General features: G+C 39.3%; 1 protein-coding gene across 2 annotated transcripts in view; it reads right to left on the bottom strand.

Moving 5' to 3' along the window:
• The window catches only part of ASB4 (ankyrin repeat and SOCS box containing 4), a 66,514-nt gene extending 44,202 nt beyond the window's left edge, over positions 1 to 22,312 (bottom strand). Inside the window, exons 1-2 of one of the 2 annotated variants that reach the window (XR_007402003.1) lie at positions 22,025 to 22,287; positions 11,564 to 11,863 (exon numbers count right to left, since the gene is read on the bottom strand). Coding sequence is in view for 1 of the 2 variants with exons in the window: in XM_035698494.2 (XP_035554387.2) it covers positions 11,564 to 11,863; positions 22,025 to 22,214 (490 nt within the window). In the remaining variant the exon portion in view is untranslated. Of the gene's footprint in view, positions 1 to 11,563; positions 11,864 to 22,024 lie in introns of both variants that reach the window. The other variant, XM_035698494.2, reaches the window with a different exon arrangement.
• Between the last annotated feature and the right edge of the window lie 665 nt (positions 22,313 to 22,977).

Here is a 22,977-nt window from a genome sequence, read left to right as displayed (position 1 = left end):
CACAGGCAGAGGGAGAAGCAGGCTCCATGCAGGGAGCCCGACATGGGACTTGATCCCGAGTCCCCGGGATCACTCCGTGGGCCAAAGGCAGGAGCTAAACTGCTGAGCCACCCAGGGATCCCCCCTTCCATGTCATTAAATTAAACTTTTAAATTCTCAACTTACCAGATTCCTCAATAGTATTTGACATTTCTGACTTCTCCCTTCTTCATACTGTCTACATGTAGGAAAAGAAGCAAGGAGTGCCATGGACCATAAACTAAAAGTCATCTTGCCAGGAATGATGATGGAATCGTTCTGGGTCAAACCCACTCTCCTCCCTAGTTCTAGGACCTGCGTTCCACAGAACATTCATGTATACTCCACAATCAGCAATCAATATGGTACACACTGCACTATGCTGAGCCAAACTCTGCTCTCACAAAACATAGATTAGTGAGGGAAATGGATACTAATCAAAGAATTAAACAAAATGTAAGTGGCACAAAGGAAACCCATGTGCTATGAGCATACAGAACAACATAGGAACCTAACTCCATGTAAGGGAATTCAGGAAGAATGATGTTTGGGACTGATGTCAGATGAAGGCCTTAGGTGCTAGAAGTTAGCTCAGCCAAGAGGAGAGGGCAGAACATTCTAGACAGCTTGTGTACTCCTTATTCATTCCCAGCCCTTTCCCCAGTTCGGCACCTAGAAAACTGGCAAGTAGGCCTTTATCTTTTTTTAGAGAATCTGGCCAGCCTAAAAAAAAAAAAAAAAAAAAAATCCAAAGATCCTATGTCAGAGATTTCTCAGATACAAGGCCCAGCCAGATCTCACATGGCAAAGCTAAGAGTTAAATAACCTTACCCATACACTGAAGTTCCAAATCAGCTTTTAATCACTCAGTCTTATCAGCAGATAGCTAAAGATTATAAAAATTTAAGGAAAGCCTTTAATATGATAGATAGAGACAATTAAAAAAAGAAAAACAGAAGGGGCATCTGGGTGGCTCAGTGGTTGAGTGTCTGCCTTTGGCTCAAGTCATGATCCTGAGGTGCTGGGATTGAGTCCCACATCAAACTTCTCAAAGGGAGAGGCTCTGATGTCTCTGACTCTCTTTCTATGCCTCTCATGAATAAGTAAATAAAATCTTAAAAAAAAAAAAAAAAACAGAGAAAAATAATCTGGAGTAAATTTCCCAGGAAGGAAAGCATAAAGATAAAGAAATACAAAAGAGGAGAAACAGAGGAGCCTGGGTGGCTCAGGCAGTTGAGCATCTGACTCTTGATCTCAGCTCAGGCCTTGATTTCAGGGTTGTGAGTTCAAGCCCCAGGTTGGGCTCCATGCTGGGTGTGGAGCCTACTTAAAAAAAAATTAAAACCAGGAAAGACAACATAAGACAATTAGAGAAAAAATGCAGGAAGTATAATATCTAAATAATAGCAATTCAAGGAAGAGAGCATACAGAAAACAGAAGAAAAAGACTCAGGAACATTTCTCAGAATTCATAGACACGAACCTTTTAGAGTTGAAAGGACCCAGTACAATGTATGAAAATACACCCACCAAAGCAGATCATCATGGAATTTCAGAACACCAAAAAGACAGAAGATGATAGATGATATATAAAAGATGAAAAAAATAGGGCAGCGTAGGTGGTTCAGTGGTTTAGCGCTGCCTTCAGCCCAGGGTGTGATCCTGGAGATTCGGGATCGAATCCCACGTCAGGCTCCCTGCATGGAGCCTGCTTCTCCCTCTGCTTGTGTCTCTGCCTCTCTCTCTCATCCTCTCTCTCTCTCTCTCTGTGTGTGTTCTCATGAATAAATAAATAAAATATTTTTTAAAAATAAAAAATAAAAGATGAAGAAATAAAATGGCTCCTGATCCTTCAGCAGCAGGACTAGAAACTAGAAGGAAATGGAGAAATATCTTCATTATTTTAAAGAATAAAGAATAAAGAAAAATGATTATCAATCTAGAATTCTATGCCATGTCAGGGTAGGATAAAGGTATTCTGAGGAATGTGGTGTTTTGTTCCCTTTCTCAGAAATCCAGTAGAGGAGGTACTCAATTCAAATAGGCAACAAACCAAGGTACGGGGAGACTCAGGGTCCAGGACACGGGAAATTCAACATGAGTGAGGGGCAAAGGGAATCTTCAGGATGGTGGGGAATGGAGATCCCAGGAGGACAGCAGTTGGAGCAGGTTTGAACGTTCCAGAAGGGATTTTTTTTTTGTAAGAAAATGGAAATGACCATATACCTGTTGAATTGAAATATTTTCAAAAAAGATCAAAACCTTCGGTGAAACGTTTGGGGTTAAAATAGTGATGATCCACAGGAAACTAAGCAAAAGAAAAAAAAGAAGAAAGAAACAACTCCAGGGAAAATAAAACGTACAAAGAAGTTATCCCCATTTACTACAAGCCTCGTGGTTACATCATGATCTTGTGAGGGTGGAAGATAGGAAAGGTACTTGTATGGGGGAAAGAGTGTAAAAAAAAGAACAGAGCCTCATCTTCCATTATGATAAATGGATTATCAGAAAGTGCTTATGTTGCTACTCATTCTTTTTAATTTTATGCATAAATATATGGAACTTATTTAGCAATATGGAGATAAAAATACCAAAATAATCAGCTAAAAGAAGTGAGAGTGGCTGCTACTTAGATGGGAGTCATCAAGAACTACATTTTTCATAATAGACCTTGATTGTGGTATCTTTTTAATGTATTTTAATCAATTTTCATATTTTTCCACACTTTTGTGAAATATATTTTCTAAGTCCCTTACATTTCTCATGATATATAAAAATATATCTTTTCTTACCTAATAATTTCTTGCCGCCTGCTTCTGGTATATAGAGATGCAATTGATTTTTGGATATTGATCACAAATGCAGTGCCTCTGCTGAACTCAATTATAGATTCAACTATTTGACCTTAAATTTTTCTTATTGTTTATTTTTTTTATGTAGACAAATATATTGTGTGAAATAATGGCAGTTTTGTTTCTTGCTTTGCCCTCTTCATACATCTTATTTATTTTTGTTTTCTTTTTCTGCTGGCAAGGACCTCTGGGACAGAGCTGAGATTGTGGCCAGAGCAGCAGACTTGTCTCACTCCTGATTTGAAAGGGGATGCTTCCAAAATCCACCACTAAATAGACCATCAACTTTAGGAAACACTGCTTAAGGCAGTGTCTTCCACAGTGTGCTATGTATGGTCTTATGTGGGACATTCTTTAATGGACTGGAGTACCTGTTACCTGACTGGGTGTGCGACATGGTCTGCAAATAAATTTCAAGTTCATTCATTCAGAGCAGAATCACTGGAGACAATGTTTCTAGAAAAAATAGCAACCAGAAGATGAGGCTTTTGAGTCATTCTCTGCCATCTGAGAGAAGAGGGTCTCTGGGCAGATAGAGGTCATGAATTTCATTGCCCATTATTTACTGTTACTATTATGTTCTATGTATGGCAAGGGATCTTGCCCTATTTTTTACAGTGACAAATCAATTTTATAGTGATACAAAGTTTCTTTTAAAGTTGAATTTATTAAGTAATGTCAATTTGAAGAAAAGATTAAATTCATATTGTACAGGTGGTACTAACAGTACAGCAGATGGGGCAAAAATCCACAAAGTTGTTTGCAAATGGCAAGGATGGTCAGATTTGTGCTATTGCAAACATATCATGGAAGATCTGGAAAGATCCAGAGGGTGACGGATGGGGGAGAGAGGTGCCTATCGAGCCAGCATCTCTGTTTCTGGACTAAAGGGAAGTCCAATGACATCTTGCCTTGCTATGTTCTCATCACTGAACAGAGCTTTCCTAACACGGGTAACTTGTGTCGTTGTCACACCAAGTAGCAGGCAACAGTCTTTTCAAAGGCAGGGTCTCCTTTACATTGCCATCATGCCACATTCTGGTAGGAAACATTTGAATTTTTATGGCTTTCCTGCAGTAACAAATTTTCCTCCAACTGGCAGGATTTGCTTCATGCCGAGGAAAGCAAGCAGCTTTCATTTTCCTCTTACGAAAGGGAATAGGTAGAAATAATATACTGCTATTCAGCCAGCTGAACCTGACCTGACTCCCTTTATTCGTAGGGAAATGCAGGATTCACAGAGAGGACATTTTCACTGAGGTAAATAAGCCCTCTCAACTGATGAGCACTATTATACTAATACCAAAGGAAACAAAGGCCAGAAGATGGGGGGCATTAAGTAGAAAGGCAAACAGAAAAATAGCAGACAAAATCCAGCATAGGGACAAAGCAGGCTCTGCAACATTGAAAAAATAGGGGAAAATCCTTTAAGCGAAAATTGCATGCAATTTTTTGGCCTCAATTAGCCTTTTCCACAAAGAGCGCTTTTTTCTACAAAGAGTCCATTAAGTAGCAAATGAAATTACATTGGTCTTCAGTTGCCATGGCATTGGCTTTCCCTCTAATGGACTTCTCCGGTCCCTAGTTTAATGTTAGCCTGACTCACTTTCCTTGTCTGCGTGCTGTCTCAATTCCCTCTGTCCAGCCACAAAGTGATGTATGTGACTTCTCTTCAAAGTGCCTACAACATAATCCAAGAGAGAAAATCCATCCCTCAGCTATGCCCTGAGAGATGGAGAGGGTGAAACTGACCAACAACTGCATTTCATTCATTAACCATGAATGTAGCAGTGCCCATTTATTAGATAGCAGTAGTTCCCATCCATGCACTCAGGGCTCCGGGAGCCATTCCCAGATCAGTCTGAGACCAGACCGTTGACTGAGTACTTCCTAGGTGCCAAGCACTGTCCAGGGGCCTAAGACATAAAAAATGCAAAGGAAAGAATGCAGGATGCTTGCTGTTTCTAGAGTTTCCAGAGTTGGAGACCTACTTCAAGCTCCTACTTTTTCCTTCTCTCTATTTCTCCATCCATAAAATGGGTGAAAATTTCCCCGTTTATCTGATCCACCATTTGTTTTGATTTTTTTAATTTGTTTTGATTTTGGTAAATTTGCAAGGCACCGCACTTTAAAACAAAACAAAAAAAACCTCCAAAACACGTGTTATCCTAGAAATGAGAATCTAAAATAATAAATTTGCTTTTTTTGAAGTTGCTTAGCTAGAGCTAAACATTAGCTCCAATATCAGGTTTGACTCTGATAATTTGGATGTTCTTTTCTGATATGTGTAATCATATATTTTTAGAAAAATAAGTTGATGCAGTTTATACTCTCCTATACACTTCTTTTAAAAATTGTTCCATTTCAATGAGCATTTTTTACAACACAATTTTTAATGTCTATATGGCATGGAGGTAATACCACTCTCAGAGCAAAAAATGAATCAGGCAATGTTTTGTGGCTCTAAGTATATTTAAAATGAAAAATACCAATGCACATATTTTTAGTTGTATATTTTGAATGTATTCCTTAATCAGTCAAAGCTTCTGATGCAAAAACATAAAATAAAACACAGTATGACTACACCATTTTGAAGACTCATAGAATGAGGAGAAAATCTCTTAATTTCTGTTCTACTACAGATTGCACACACAACTCTGTTACATAATAAATGTCATCTTTCTTTCTCAACAGTTATCTCTTGTGTAATCTTGTTTGGAGGTAATATCCAGAGTTTGAATTGGAGACCCTACATAAATGAGAGTACATTTGAGTCAAAAGGTGCAGAATTGGGCAACCCCGGTGGCGCAGCGGTTTAGCGCTGCCTGCAGCCCAGGGCGTGATCCTGGAGACCCGGGATCGAGTCCCACATCCGGCTCTCTGTGTGGTGCCTGCTTCTCCCTCTGCCTGTGTCTCTGCCCCTCTCTCTGTCTCTATGAATAAATAAAATAAAATCTTAAAAAAAAAAAAAGGTGCAGAATTAGTCCTAAATCCTACATGCAGAACTTCCAAGTTACAGAAGTTTTCCAGCTTTTGACACTGCCCTCCAGACTGTACCCAGTCACATCCCATCAAGGGTGTGTGAGAGTATATGCTTATGTTTGCGAGCATATGTATTGTCACCGTTTGTATCTCTGTTAATGTAATAAATAGCAACAAAAGCCCCCGTCATTTTACTTAACATTTTACTGATTACCAGGGCAGGTGATCATCATGTTATCTTTATTTGTTGTTTATATACTTTTTTTTTAATCTGAAATACCAACATCTATTCTTGGTCTTTGTTCTCTCTTTCTCTCTTGTTAATCTCCTTACCTTAATTTTTAAGATTTCTTTCAATGTTAAGGATATAAAGAGGGCCTTTATCCATATAGTCTCAAATATTTTTTCCAGTTTTATGACAGCCTTTTTATTTTATGATCTGTTTGCCACACTCGCACATTGAATATTTTTGCTTTCTCTAATTCATCTTTCTTTTCTTTATGGCTTTGGCCTTTGATGCTATGGATCTAAGAGTAAGTTTATCTTTAATGGACTTCCATTCTTCCTCGTTGATTGTTATTAGCCTAATTCATTAGTGGCAGCCTACAGAGAGCCTTGCTTGGTTTCTCCCTACCTCTTTACTCCTTCTCATCTCTGGGTAGTCTCCCTATGTCAATAGGGATAAAGGAGACAGGCAATAAGCAAGTCCTCTGGGAGTGAGTTTCCCTCTGATTATGCTTCTGAGGAGTGAAAGGCTTAGCAGCTCTCTCTCAGTCTATGGTTGATAAAGTCACATTAAAAGGCAGAAATACAAAAAAAAAAAAGAAAGAAGAAAGAAAGAAAAGGCAGAAATACTAAAAGTCAATAATTAGACTTTTGAAACTATGTATTTCAAATATAGTTTCTTAACTTTCTAACAATTTTATTTTTTTAAACATTTTATTTATTTATTTGAGAGAGAGAGTGAGCAGAGGAAGAGGTAGAGGGAATGGGAGAGATAGGGTGAGAGGGAGAAGCAAACTCCTCCCTCCTGAGCAGGGAGCCTGAGGCGGGGTTCGATCCCCCAGACCCTGGGATCACTACTGGAGCTGCAGGCAGACGCTTAACTGACTGAGCCACCCAGGTGCCTCAACTTTCTAACAATTTTAAAAATAAGAAGCTTAAAAGTTTAAATTAATGAGTTAAAATAAAATTAAACTAACAACTAAACCTAAAAACCATAAATGTGTAAGTAAATGTGAACGGTGGTGATGGCCACATCCCATAGGTGGCTATGCCTGGACTGACACCTACCCTTCTCCATGTGTCTCTGGGCTAGATCTTTCCCCCCAAGGCAGGCAAGAAGGAGAAAAAGCTGGCCTGATTTTTTTCCCCTTGACTTCTCACAGGTTGAGGAGACCATGGCATCTTTAAGCTTGTTCTCCCAATCTTCCCCAATAACCTTTCAATACCTTCCCACTCTCATCAAAATTTCCACCTTTCTCCTCTTGTTTTTGGCTGATGACTTTGCCTCATACATTATTGAGGGAGAAAGGCTATGTGAACTCCCTCATCTTACCACTGCCACATCTATAAACACTCTGGCATTTTAAGGCCATCCTTTACTTTGGCCCATCTGTTAAAAATGAGGATGTATGGGCAGTCTGGGTGGCTCAGCAGTTTAGCACTGCCTTCAGCCCAGGGTGTGATCCCAGAGACCAGGAATCGGGTTCCAAGTCAGGCTCCCTGCATGGAACCTGCTTCTCCCTTTGCCTGTGTCTCTGCCTGTCTCTCTCTCTCTGTGTCTCTCATTAATAAATAAATTAAAAACCTTTAAAAAAAAAAGTGAGGATGTATCTCACAGTCTCTAGAATTCACTGCATCTCAGCCTCTCATATTTGAATCTTTTAGTTATCACGTCTTGTGCATTTTCAATGGTTTGAAATTATAAATTATAATTGTTATAATATTATAATTATTATAAATCATTCCCTTTAGCATGCAAATATTTCCTTTTATTTCCAAGTACAGAGTACTCTCCTATGCCTCTGACCCCCTTCAGAAATCATGCTACTCATATGCTTACATGTGTAGCCAGACTTTTTTGAACAGTTATGTAGCATCCCTAGTTTTTAACCTCCCATTCACACCTTATACCATTCTAATCTGACTTCTACACCCACCATTTTCCCCAAACTGCTTTTGTCAGTGATAACTCTGTCACTTAAGCTAATGAATATCTAATTAAATCTCTCAGTAGCTATTGATACAGCCGACCACCTCCTCCTACTTGAACCTGTCTCTTTCTCAGTCCCTATGATGCCAAAAATGCTCTTGGGCTTTCTCTCATTTCACTTGCCAATCCATTTCACTCTCCTTGGCCCCTCTCCATCCTGCTAACATCTAAATGTAAGAATTTATCAGGGCTTGGTCCTATCTTCTCTTTTCTCTCTCCACACTCTTATCCAAGTGATTTCATTGATTTCCTTGGCTTCAAATACCATCTATAGGCCAACAATTCCTAAAGTCACAGCTTTAGTCCAGAGCTCTCTTCAGCAATCCATACATTTATGTCAAGGGCAGCTTTGACTTACTCACTTTGAGGTCTCAAAGAGATCTGAAACTTCTTATCTTTAAAACTGATCTGGGGAAACTCACTCTGGTTTTAAAACTTAATCTAAGGTTCCAGGAATCAAGTTAGTGGAACTTTAGCAAAAAAAAAAAAAAAAAAAAAAAAAAAAAATATATATATATATATATATATCAGTGGATCCATACATATCTGGCCATTTGATTTTTGACAAAGATATGAAGGCAACTCACTAGTGAAAAAATGGTCTTTTTAATAAATGATGTTGAAGCAATTGGATATGTAAGATAATTTATCTATGTATAAAAAATATGAACCTCAAACTGTACCTTGTACCATACACAAAAATTAACTCAAAATGAGTCAAAGACCAAAAAGTAAGACCTAAAATTATGAGACCTCTAGAAGGACACATAGGAGAAAATCTTTGTTCCTGCGGTTAGTCAAAGATTTCTTAGGTCGGACACACAAAGCATAAACCATAAGAGGTAAAAATCGAGAAATTAAATTTGTCATAATTAAATACTTCTACTCTTCTAAAGGTAGGAAGAATGAAAAGTCAAAAGATAAATAAAAATATTTGCAAATCATATTTCTGACAAAGGGCTGGTATCCAGAATATGAAAAGAGCTCTTACAAATCAATAATAAGAAAACAAAAAACTCCTTTTTTAAAAGAAGGAGCAAAAGATATGAACAGGTATTTCACCAAAGTAAATACACAGCTGGCAAATAAATACATGAAAACATACTCAACATCCTTGGTCACTAGGGGAATCTTAATTAAAATCATTATGAGATACTACTATATACCTATTAAAATAGCTAAAATAAATTTTTCTTTTAATCTAACATTACCAATTTCTGGCAAGGATGGAGAGCAACTGAACTCATATATTGCCGGTTAGAATGCAAAATGTACAGCTAGTATGAAAAACAGTTTAGCAATTTCTTGTAAATTTACCATACAACCCATCATCCTACTCTTGGGTATCTACCCAAGAGAAATGAGAACATTTCCACATAAGAATCTGTATGCAAATGTTTATATCAACTTTTTTACAAAATTCCCAGAAACTAGAAACAATCCAAATATCCCTCGACTAGAGAGCAGCTTAATTGTGTTACATCTATATAAGGAATACTACTTGGCAATCAAAGATCTGATATACAGATAAGTGCAACCACCACATGGATAAATCTCAAATGCATTATGCTAAGTAGGAAAAAACAGACCCAAGAGGCTACATATTATATAATTTAATTTTTATGACATTCTGAAAAAGACAAAATTATAGGGACAGAAGACAGATCAGTGGTTGTTGGAGGTGGGGGGTAAAGTTGTGGGATTAACTATAAAGGGGATCAGGGAACTTTTGAAATGACTGTGGTAATGATTGATTTCATGACTAGGTGTTTCTCTCAAAAATACTGAATTTTACTGTGGGTGAATTATACCTCTATAAACTGACTTTTAAAAAAATTAATTTCTTGCTGACACGTTGTGTTTCGGCGACAGGCAGACAGAAAAAAATAATTTCTTAAGATTTATTTATTTGAGAGAGACATAAAGAGAGTGAGCACAGGGCAGGGGGTGAGGGACAGGTGCAGAGAGAGCATGAGACAAGCAGACCCCCGTTGAGCGGGAGATGCCACAGGGCTCCTTATCCCAGGACTGAGATCATGAGCTGAGCCAAAATCAAGAGTCAGACCTTTAACTGGCTGAGCCAGCCAGGTGCCCCTAAAAGCTAATTTAATGATCTTTTCCACACACATGCTTCTTTCTCAACTCCCTCTGTCTTAAAAAATGGCATCATGGGGCACCTGGATGGCTCAGTCAGTTAAACATGGAACTCCTGGTTTCCGCTCAGGCCCTGGTCTCAGGGTGGTGACGTAGACCCCACATCTGGCTCAATGCTCAGCACCGAGTCTGCTTAAAACCTCTCTCCTTCTCCCTCTGCCCCTCCCCTCTGTGCTCTCTCTCTCTTTTTCTCTCTCAAATAAATAAATCTTTTTTAAAAAAATGGCATCAGTCTCCACACACTTTTCTAAAGCCAGAAACCTGGCAATGATACTTGAAAATCTCTTTTCCTTCTCCACTCATCCAGCTATAATCCATCTCCAAATGTCATTAACTCAGCTTCCAAAATATACTGTAAACCCATCTTCTAATCTTCCTATTCAAGTTTGGCCTTTCATGCAAATCACCATCCCTTCTCACCCACACTGTTGCAATAGCTTTGCTGCTGGTCTCCCTGCTTCCATTCCTGGCCTCCTCCAACCCTATTTCTGCATAACTTCAGAATAATGATTTTAAGTGAAAATGAAACCATGTCCTTGCTTTGCTTAAAACTTTTCTGTGGCTCCATTTCTAAACCCCATGCCTTGGCCCACAGCAAGATGTATATGACCTAACACATTCAATGTCATCTTGTGATGACACACAATCACACAATAATTGGATACCCTCTTATCCCTCCCAACTACCCCACACCCATGATACTCTGACCACACTAGCCTTCTTCCATGTGTTGAATAGTCCAGTTTTTTGCTCCCTTAGAGAGTTTGCACAAGCTATTCTCTACACCTAGACTCCTCTTCCCCTTGGTGCCTTTGTTAATGGCTAGCTCCCTCTCATTCATAAAATTTCTGCTTTACACGTCATATGTTTAGAGAAGTCTTTATATATTTTACAATAGTTCACTCCTGATATTCTCTTTCATAACACTGTTTTGCTCCTTTGTCAATTTATGATATATTTATGAATTTATTTTGCTAGTATTTATCTCCCCTACTAGAATATAGCTTCTTGAGGACAGAAACTATTTTTTTCAGTTACTTAGCACATTAACTGACACATTCTAAGAGCTAAATAAGTATTTGTTAAATAAATGTGTAAACTAATGAGCCCCCTACAATGAAAATAATAATGATTCCAATGTGGTCATCGCTGAGGACCAACACTTTTATTTATATCATTATATAAATATACATATACTTACATGTTTTTAGGATCCCCTAATGAGACCTACCAATAGGACTACATTGGTAGACTACATTACGTAAAGCAAGTAAAGATCACCAAGTTTCAAAACCATGAGTATGCAAGTAGATGACAACGTCGGCCACCCCGAAAGTCTTACCTCTCCAAACCAATTGCTTGGCACAGAGAATGGAGCTAGGAGTTGTACAGAAGTGTAAGGCTGTGTGTCCACTTAGGGAGTAGCAATTGAGCTTTGCTCCATGGTCACAGAGGATCTTAACACAATCCAAGTTGGCCATTTCACAAGCCACATGAAGAGGGGTTTTCCCATTGGGTCTACAGTTGATTGTAGCATTGTGGTCCAGCAGCACCAGAAGACATTCCACATGACCAAACAAGACAGACAGGTGCAGGCCTGTTGCCCAGGAAGACTTCAATTTATAACTAGGCAACCAATAACCTGAACAAGAAAAGGAAAAAGTTTAATTTCTTGGCCTAGGATTTTTCTGTTTTGTCAGAATTTTTACAAACTTTTACTTTGGTCACATTTATAAATTTGGGGAGGGGGTAGTGATTCACAAATTCTGAACTAGTAACTGATGAGTCTGCAAATGTTTACTGTGATAGCATACTTGGATATATTTGAGTGGGACAGGCACTCTTGAGTCCCTCATTTCTAGTGTTCTCTATTATCTTGTCCTTTTTTTTACTTTATCTTCCTGGCCCTTGAAGGTATTTGAATTTGAGAGCTTCATTTATGTGATTACATTTTATTTTACATGCTGAGTTCCATGAGACTCTTACTGTTTTAACACCCAACCATTGTTTTGAATGATTCTGAAGCTGTTAATTACAAGATTATGCTTTTTATTCCATCACAATTCTCTTTCCCTAGAGTTGTTGCTGTTGTTGTAAATCTGAAGTATGAAGGTATTTGATGTCTTTAAAAAATTTGTCATGCCAAGATTTCATTTGCCTGCCTATTGGTTTTTACAATACCTCTTACCAAAGAAGAATTTAAGGAAACTTAGAAATTTTACACAATACAAGATTTTTTTTTTTTAGTGATCTAGAAAACAAAGGCAAAGGAAAAAAATATGGTTGGAAAATAAAAAGTGGTCAAGGGTAAGATAGGTACACAAAATATAAACCACTTATTGTACACTAGAACTGCATTGCAAATTTGCCTTTGAACTTCCTAGCAGCCAAAATAAATAGGAAAACATGATGTATTGCACAATTAACTATGCCCACAAGCTATACACAAATTAATTGCTCAGGAGAAGCTTAGCTGTTCCTAGAACTGAAATCTTAGATAAATTTTTCCCATTAGTTGTTTGAAATATTCTCTCTCTCCCCATCTCTCCCTCACATGTCTCACAAGCTATAACAATCATAACTTTGTAAAAATTCTTTCAGTGTCAATACCTATAGCCATGGCATTAAGCTCACTATGAGTGGGTAATGGAAAATAGGTTCAGGAAGATAAAATTTTGACGACCAGATGGAGATGTAGAGATAACTCAACAGCTTAGACAAGACTCCAATATATATTAAATATTATCTGAAATATATAAAAATATATTTTAACGTGGGTAAGTCAGAAGTTTGCTTTTAAGTTATAAAATTCCACTATACAAGTACAAGGTAAGTGGAATATGGTTTCATGGTAATTTATTTGAGAAAAGACCCAGGGATTTGAGTTGATAGAATTCTCAAAAGGAGCCAATAGTGGGATGGAGCTGCCAAAAAACTAATACAATTTTCAGCTACATTAATAAAAGTGCACTGCCCAAAACAAGAGGGGTAAAAGTTGTATTCTTTACTGATTAGATGAGGTCAGAATAAATCTAGAATATTGTGATACTTCTGGGCACCCATGATGAGCATCTGGAGGGCACTCGAAAGATGATGACCACATTAAAAGTGGGCCTGGTAATCAGGTATTAAAATCATCTCATGTAAGTGAGAAATATTACACACATGCAACTCCTGGGAATTTATCCTACAAGTATAATCAGTCATGTGTGAAATGCTCTATAAGGGCCACTGTATTGCACAACTAGCAAGAACACCATCTGCACTGAATCCTTTGTGAGAAGTATAAAGTTCTCAGGAGTTATAATAACCTGGCCTGTGGACAAGAGCATGCACTACACTACGGCACCATTCTTAATGGGTAACGATTGGAAACAATCTCAATCTTCATCAATAGGAGACTTTTAAAAAATTAATGCTGTATCCATTCAATCGAGTACTATACAGCCATTATAAAAAAGAGGGCAGTTCTTTGTCCACTGATAGGGGGAAAAATCTCAAGATATATTACTTTTTTTTTAAGTTTTTATTTATTCATGAGAGACAGAGAGAGAGAGAGAGAGGCAGAGGGAGAAGCAGGCTCCACGCAGGGAGCCCGATGTGGGACTCGATCCCAGGACTCCAGGATCACGCCCGGGCCGAAGGCAGGTGCTAAACCACTGAGCCACCCAGGGATCCCCCGCAAGATATATTACTAAGCAAGAAAAGCAGGGGCAGGCTGATCAGAGTGCATAGTATGCTCTCATATGTGAAAATATTTATCAACACCTCAAACAAGAAGCTGGTTACAGTGGTAGTCTCCAAGAACTGGGAGCTGGGAGACAAGGTCCTTGGTGTCTCTTTTGAGCTTTGAAATTCAGTACCTTGTGCATGTGTAACTATTTGTCAAAATAAGTAAAATTAAAATAAACTATTATTCGCCTGTTCAGAGGGGGGAAAGATGATTTAGCTTAAAAGGCCATATTACAGGGTTGTACACAATGCTGATTAATCCTGAGGTCATCAGGACGCCTGGGTGGCTCAGCAGTTGAGTGCCTGCCTTCAGCCTAGGGCATGATCCTGGAGTCCCGGAATTGAGTCTCACATCAGGTTCCCTGCGTGGAGCCTTCTCTCTCTACCTATGTCTCTGCCTCTCTCTCTGTGTGTCTCTCATGAATAAATAAATAAAATCTTTTTTAAAAATCCTGAGGAAATGAATGAACCCAACCTGAAGTTTGGTTTTCTGTAGCTCACTCCCCAGCCACACACACACACACTCGCACATACACATGTACACATGCATGTTCACATACTCTAATCCCTTTTCCTTTCCATTCAGAATTCTAAGGCTGTTCAACTTTTCCATCACCCTCGGCTCTGCCCTTATCTACATCGCTCTTTAAAAAGAAATCCAACGTTTTTTTTAAGATAAATTTATTTTTTATTTGTGTTCAATTTGCCAACAAACAGAATAACACCCAGTGCTCATCCCGTCAAGTGCCCCCCTCAGTGCCCGTCACCCATTCACCCCCACCCCCACCCCTCCTCCCCTTCCACCACCCCTAGTTCGTTTCCCAGAGTTAGGAGTCTTTATGTTCTGTCTCCCTTTCTGATATTTCCTACCCATTTCTTCTCCCGTCCCTTCCATTCCTTTCACTATTATTTATATTCCCTAAATGAATGAGACCATATAATGTTTGTCCTTCTCCGATTGACTTATTTCACTCAGCATAATACCCTCCAGTTCCATCAAAAAGAAATCCAAAGTTAATTCACACTAAAGTCTAATGAACTGAGGATTTTTTTTGAAGTGTGACCCTCTTAAGACGATCCGAATTTATGTAGGAATCTGTATTCAACTAATAGAACTAAGTGCTTAAAACAGTAATTGGAGATTCCAGGCATTGAGGACGGAAGGTATCTGTTGATATGGACTTTTCTCTGGCAGAAACAAATAGTATCACAGACACTCTAGGCTATGGAATTATCAACCCTTTGCCTATAGTGTGTGTGTATGTGTGTGTGTGTGTGTGTGTGTGTGTAGGTGTGCATGCACCTGTGCATTTAAGCAGCTAGGCTTAACACTACATGCATGTCTACCCATTTATACATTTCTATTTAGCTATGTACATTGAATCTCTGTTCTGAGCAGAGTTTTCAAGCTACGTGGTACGCAACTTGCTTTTGATAATGAATGAATCACATTAACACCAATACTTAATCAGTCATTTTAATGCTCAAATTTCCTCAACAAGCAATTTGCAAAGCCCGTCTCTTCTAACTGTCTTGGAAAGAAGCTGGTTCCAGATCTGGAAACTGGAGTATGTTTTGCCTGCTGATTAGCAGCAAAGATTTGGCAGCTCTGTGCACCAACTGATTGGAAACTCATGCCTGCTTCTGCAATGGGAAGAAAAATGATCTAAGAAAGGAAGCAGTAGAGAGCTGATTAAGAAAATACCATTTTGATGTAAAATCAAAGAAAACGCAGAATGCTAGCGCTGGAGGGAAGATTATCCAGTCCAAGCCTTTCATTTTCCAGATGAGAAAACTGCCACTTTTTCAGCCTGCTAGAGCCATAAGTCGCCCGCCTCAGTCCAAACTAATGGACTCAGGATATCTGCAGTGCAGGGCTTCCATCTGTCTTTGTCTTTGTGGAAGCAGAATAGGCTTTAGCGCCAAGCCTGCTTCACAAATCAACAGGAAGGAAAGCAGATCCTGAATTCATCTGTAATATGCCACATCTCTGATATGGAAATGCATTTGCTTGTGGATGTTTTCTCTTCTTCCTAAATTCCCAGTAGCACCTAGAGAGAGAATCTATCCTGCCCTTTCATTCCACGAATCAGTGGTCCTCAGTCTCTCAGGGCCCTGCCTCAGCCTTCCTTTGGTCATAATCATTAACCAGTAAGCCAGCCTCGGGGACAGCCTGGTCCTAGGATTCAGCTGACCCCCTGAATGAACTGATGCCTACAACTCACCCCTCCTAGATGGAAATGTGCATAGGTGGTTGGCAACAAGACACCTTCGCTGCTGCCCCAAGAAGCTGAACAGAGAAATAGGAAGGCGACAGACTGTCAGATACGGATCAGGGCCCACTGAAGTGTATCTTGAGGCTGGGTTGCAGAACTTTTTGGTGCCAGTGGTGGTGGTGGTGGTGGTGGTGTGTGTGCTCGGGCAGGAGAAGGGACATTGATTCTGGGTAATTCAACCCCAGGCATAACAGGGAAGCCCTCTATAGAGAACGGAGCAGCCCCTAGCAAGGAGGCTATGGCCAGACCCACCTCGTCTACTCACACCTTAAAATGAGGCTACAGCCATAGGTCTCTTTGTACCACGTGTAGAAAGGAGCAAGCATGTCCTTTCCACCACACCTACCCACTCTGGGGACCAAACCCGAGGTAGAGCCATCTTCAGAAACCACAGTGAGGCAGCACCTATGAACATTCTGGTGTTAATATCGAGATGCCAAGACATCAGAGTTTGTCCTCTAAAATATAATCACCAATAGGCACAGCATAACAGAGCTGCAGTGAACTAATCAGGCATATTCATTCTGTACACTCTTCCTTCTTTCCAGGGCAGGATGGTCCCAGGGCTTCAGAACCTCGAATGTGATTAATTCTTAGCATTTGTTTTTCAAAGAGCCCCCCTCCACTCACCTCTACAGAAGCCAGGCTGCCCTCGGCATGCTCAGATGGGCACGAAGGCCAGGGGTGGAGTGGACTGTGGGAACACAGCCCCCGAGGGGAGAGTGAGGAAGCCGCTGCCTCCCACTGCTGTCTGCCACTCACACTGCCCTGCTACCTCCAGGTCTGCAGTCCGAGGGGAGCATGGCTCAGAGAGCTCTGCTTCAGCAAGGGGTTTAACTAGGACGAGAGGAGACTACGGATCCTCTTCTAGGCAAAAATCCCCAGAGACTCTACAATACAGGCCATGCCCATGTGCATTTATAGTATCTACAGTTACTTTTCACCTTCCCCCAGGCCATGACACATAATCTGTTTATATAAATTCCCCCTTCATAACATCATAGATTATCAGCATGCAGGAGATTTAGAGAGGGTCTTGACAAAGTCTTTACTTTGCCAATAAGAATAAGATTAAGTAGCATAAAGCGCTCACACCTGTGTAACTGGTACTGACAGATTAACTCAAACTATGGTCTCCCCAAATCCTTAAACAGCCATGGGAGATCTGCTGACTGCCCGCATTTCACTTCCAAAACAGCAGCACTTGTAGGCAAAAGTTCTAAAAGGTTTTGAGAAGTTTTATCCCAACAAAGATACTCAGAGTATTTATGTGTGTGTGTGTATGTGTGTGTGTGTGTGTGTGTTTAATTCTGAAACCAAAGTGATCTGCCTGGATAGCTGAATAGAAAGTCCTCCGCTCAGGAAATATGGTAAAGAGAAGTGTTCGGGCCATCTTTTGGAAGAGGGATTGATTCTGCTCCGTGGTTGGAGGGATGTACACATCTCTGGTAAACTTTCAGCTAAGCCTGGGCTCTGCAACAGTTATCAGCTATAATGTTGTCTGAGTCCAAAGAACCCCACACATGAGAAGCCTCTGTTATTACAGCCAAAGGTTACACACACTGCTCGTGGCTGGATTAGCAGACATTTGCTCTGCCTGTGTCCATGTATTTACACAGTCCTGAAGGATTATAGACTAAAGCACAATACTTGGCTATCTTTTAATAGCTAATATTTTCAGGATAAATCTCAGAGCTCCCCCAGGAGAGGGTTGGGGGGGGGGAAGTCAGCCTGAAATGCAACATTTAAAGGGAAAAAGTTTGAGCAACCAGGAAGGGCAAAGAACTTCAGGATGGAAATAGAACAGCAGGAGAGCAGATTTCTGGCAAAGAGGAAAATGAGGTGACAAGGAGATTATTCATTAAGACAGTGGAAATAAGAGCTTTCAAGATACAAGGACGGCACTTGTTACTTAGTAGAGTACCTGCCAGAAAGTTTTCCTGTGAAATCATTCATTGGTTAATTTAATTAAAAATATGACTACCAACCAAAGAACCTGCGGCTCTAGGCCATAACCGAAGTACTTATAGTGCCTTGCACTGATTAATAAAAGGACTCTGATTAACCTTGCTGACTCAGGAATTTCATACCCAAGAGAGAAGTATGATGTTTGGACTCTATCATTAATGTGCCCAGGCTCCCACATCCGAAAGAGAATCAAAACTATAGCTGGAAAAACCGTTGGAAACAACTTTATGGATGTTCACATTTCCAGTACAGAGATCACTAGTGAGAACCGACATGAAAGCTTTGGGGTTTCTTACAGATCCTACGTTCACCCCGGATGCCGTTCACTTGGCTCACAGTGAATTTCCTATCAACAATCCTTGACTTCGCAACTGCTTAATGCATGTGGCAGTTAAAAAGCTGTTTGTGTATTTAACTTTTCTTCACGTCTTTCCCATTTTAAAGCAGTCGTCTGGTAGATGGAATTTTGCTTGCTTGTTTTGCTTTAGAGACACATGTCCTTGCTGTCCTCCAGGAGTTATCCCAAATGCCAACCAGCATGTTTTGATGCTTGCTTTACAAAGTGTGAGACAGGCTTTTTTTTTTTTTTTCCAATTAATAAAACATGATATTATCCGAAGATTTGGTAGTGAAGTTTAACATAACTTCAAAAGATAAAGTAAGAGCTGTCTAGCTTTAAGAATCATTATTAGGGGGCAGCCTGGGTGGCTCAGCAGTTTAGTGCCGCCTTCAGCCCAGGAGACCCTGGATCGAGTCCCGCATCAGGCTCTCTGCATGGAGCCTGCTTCTCCTTCTGCCTGTGTCTCTGCCACCCTCCCCCCCCCGCCCTGTGTGTGTCTCTCATGAATAAATAAATGAAATTAAAAAAAAAAAAGAATCATTATTAGGTGCCGGGGCTGGTTAGGACACACAGCTTGAACCTGAGTTCTGGAATTCAGCCCTCTGCAACAGGGGGAAGAGAAGCTATTCAGTGGGATGAAGAAGCAGAAGTGAATTTCCAGATGCTTTGCTCTGCCTTCCTCACAAAATCCACATTTTACGTTTGCTTACATTATTGTGCCAACTGGATTGTGGCTTTGAGGAAGCAATGTTTAGATCCCAGGTTGATTTCCTTGCCGACAGAGTTCTGAATTATCTTCCAAAAATTATACACTGATAAACTGACTTGTATACTAACTTAGACATACCATATTCAGGGGAAAAAAAAATGTGGTCACTTTCTGAAATTCTATGAAAAATACTATATGTCCTAAAAGAAGTAAAAATGGCTTGAGATTAATTATATCCCTGTTGATCTTCTGCAGGACAATGAAATGTTGAATATAGATTATATTAGTAATCATACAAGCAAATTTAAAGGTAGCATGGTATCTTTTATACTATTAAACATTGTCTTGCTTAATAAGCCACAAAATAACTAAAACCTGAAGTCCTCACACTTTAAAAGTAAACAGGTAATGCTTCTGTCTCCACATCTGGATGCTGGTTATATAGGTTTGTCTATGTTATGAAAATTAATCATGCTGTACACATGATCTGTATGCTTTACTGTGTGGAGCCTTTCAAAGGCACTTTAAAAAAATAAAAAACTAGTACATAGAAATCCAATACCATTCAATGTCCAAAAAGTCTCCTATGATTTAATAAAGTCTCACAAAGTTTAATTCAGCCACATACCCTCTAAAGCCACCCAGAAAATTCCTCAGAATTATTCAGAAAGGAACTAACCCTAACTAATTAACTAGTGTAGCTTGCTCAGCTCTACACTGTTCCCTGGGAATTCCTTTGTGACTTAAGAAATTGATATAACCACTTAGGTCAACTTTGCTTGGCTAGCAACTAGGATTCTATTTATCACTTCTATTTCTGACTGAAATATTAAAAGGTTTGATAATTAGGCTGGAAGACATGTGAAAATGTGAAAAAAAATTGAGGAAGCTTTGAAGAAAGGTGAGGCTTTCATCTGGGCTGAAGATTGAAGAGATAGAGTCTTATACCTGTATTCATATTAAACAGAGAGTACGTGCATTTCTTTCTATACATACAAGCAGGTGCACACACACAAACACACAATTCCCATATAAGCCCTGAAAATACGACCACAAATCCTATTTTCTGTGCATACGTTCACCTGGCATGTATAAGAATGGAGTTCTACTTTTCCTTTCCCAGAGGGTGTAATTTTCTCTTTCCCTAGTTGAAAGTCACATCCCAGAGTCCTAACACTATGAAAACGCCCATTAGTGTGAATGAATATTTAGCTCTATGAAGACCGTAGGAATTGGCTCATATTGACAGAAAGGATTAAAAATGCATATTCTTCTGCTTCAGGTGTGATGACCCCGTTGGAAGCAGGAGAAACAGCACCCTTAGTCTCCGGAGCCTGCCCTAAAACTTCCTTTCTCACAACCTCAAAACCTCGGGCGATCCACAGTTTGACATGCCTAGGAGATGGAAAAAGGCAGTCTTTACAACTCAGAGTCAAATAAATTGCATTGACTTGGACCTAAGTTATTTTCATTGACATAAACATAAGCTTAAAAAAACACCTTAAAATGTATTTAGCATTCAGACAGTCTTTCACTGAACAAATCCCTAAGGTGAAAGTAATCTTATATATAGTATATGCTTTCTCTTTTTAACTGAGCCCCATCAACTACTTTATAAAAAACAAACCTCTTCATTATCTTCCAGTCAAAATAGCAATGCCAATTTATGATAAAACCCTCCAGGAAAAATCATAAACACAGTAACTGGCCTCCACTGTTCTATCCTTCCTTCAGAACTAACAACCAGAGTACAGAAAATGAATGCGGAAATGTATACCATTAACATTAGACTCTGAAAACTGATGGTGCTGATGATTTATATGTGAATGGAAAGTACTTTCAACATGAAAAAAAGAATTGCGCGCGCTCTCTCTCTCTCCAAATGCTGTACACGAGACCTTATCATCTATTTTGTTTAAACAGAAATGATGTTGAACATGGTGTTTGTTTGTAGTCTGCTCACCAGATGGCCTCGCTACTCAAGTTCCCCGTTAACTAGCTGATTTGGGAAAATCAGAATCTGCGCTCTTGTCATTTATTTCTGATTTCCTGAGAGTGGGTTCCAGAAAATCCTTTGATAAAAAAAAAAAAAAAAAATCCGGTTCTCATTTTTGTTGCCCTTACTTCTTTAAAAGGCAGACATTTTACATTTAGGATATCAACAATTTTGAACTATTACTATAGTCAAGGACAAAAAAAGTTAACTTTTTTTGGTTTTTCTGGTTTCGGCTTTTTGCCTGAACCGAAAATTCATTAACATGATGAGGACCATCACGGTGCTCCAAGGCAGAGCTTTATCCATTCATTAACCCTCCAAATGGGGGCAAAAATCCTCTTTTTCATCCAGATAAGTACAGAGATGATATACCTTTAAGTGGCTGCGTGAGCAGAGAGTTAGCAGCCTGCCCCCAAGGCAATCACACTTTCTGGATGAGATCTAAGCAGTAATCTAGAGATGTTTTCTTTATTCTATGTCATTTTAGACAGAAGAAAAGTTAGAAATAAAAGCAAAATTCACTAACTAAATATGATTGTCCAGGATTTCACATTCCAGGCACAAGGAAAGAGAAGGAAGAGAAAAGAAAAGACAGAAAGAAATACAAATATATGCCACCCATGATGCCATCTAGCTAAAAAGAGAGAAAAAATCAAATTAGAAATATTTCAAAAATACATACTTAAACCACAAGAGCTACAGGTTGAGAGTGGGTGACCAACACTGTGCATTACAAGTAACCCATTTTCTATGTATTTTATAATTACACCTATAATTTTTACCTTGTTTATAAGATGCCAAAACCATATTCTCATCTTCAACTTCAAACACTGTGTCCACATCTATTTGCCTTTGGATTAAAATGGCCTTCAATTTTCCGAAGTCATTTGACTTTAGAGCCTCAAGAAAATTTTTCTTAACTAACTTGGCAGCTGCAGATTTAGTAATAGGGGTAGCCGTGCCTTCTTCCATCCTTCCTCTCCCTCTGGAAGCTTTGTTGTGATTTATCAGGAGAGCGGCACCAAGCAAACAGGCACATGCTGGAGAGCCCACAAACTGTCGGCTAATTTTATCCCAAAGTTATGCTGATCCGTTCTATTTATATAGGGATCATTTCAAACTTCAAAATATCCTTCTTGGCTGTCACAGCTTTTTCAGGTCTTTTAAACTGGTTCTATACTAACTGATTCATTGAATAATATATCGTGTCAGTATCAAGGAAGACCCTTGCGACACATTTTGGAGAAAGCAATGTCAGTATTATTTCTTATATGATCAAAGCAATAGCGTAAGATTTAAAAGCTCTTAATGCTTTCCTCCCCCCTCCCCAGTAAAAACATCTGGTGCCCAACTGGAGATCCAGCGTCCTGCTCTGATTAAAGATAGCCAAAAATGAAAATTTGTTACAGTTGCTGATACATGTGCTTCCGAAAGCCTATAATAATTTTGTAACATAAGCTGGCAAAATCAAGCAGAGTTGTACACATTGAAAAACAAACAGAAGGTTTTCAAGTAACCTAGACTTGAAGAATTTCAATGCCGTGAAAGAAAGCAAGGTAGGGTATGGTGGCAGGACTGTTTTAGGAAAAAAGAGACAAAACAGCCAAGTGCAATCAGAGAATGAACTTTATTTAACAATGTATTTAAAAACAGTTAGAAAAGACTATATACCAGGGTAATTGTGGAAATATGATACCGACTAGGTATTACTTCATAATATGGAAGTACCGTTAAT

Source organism: Canis lupus, chromosome 14 (assembly GCF_003254725.2).
Source record: "Canis lupus dingo isolate Sandy chromosome 14, ASM325472v2, whole genome shotgun sequence".
NCBI classification, from domain to species: Eukaryota; Metazoa; Chordata; class Mammalia; order Carnivora; family Canidae; genus Canis; species Canis lupus.
The sequence above is the reverse complement of the archived record's forward strand: the minus strand, read 5'-3'. Positions and strand labels throughout refer to the sequence as shown.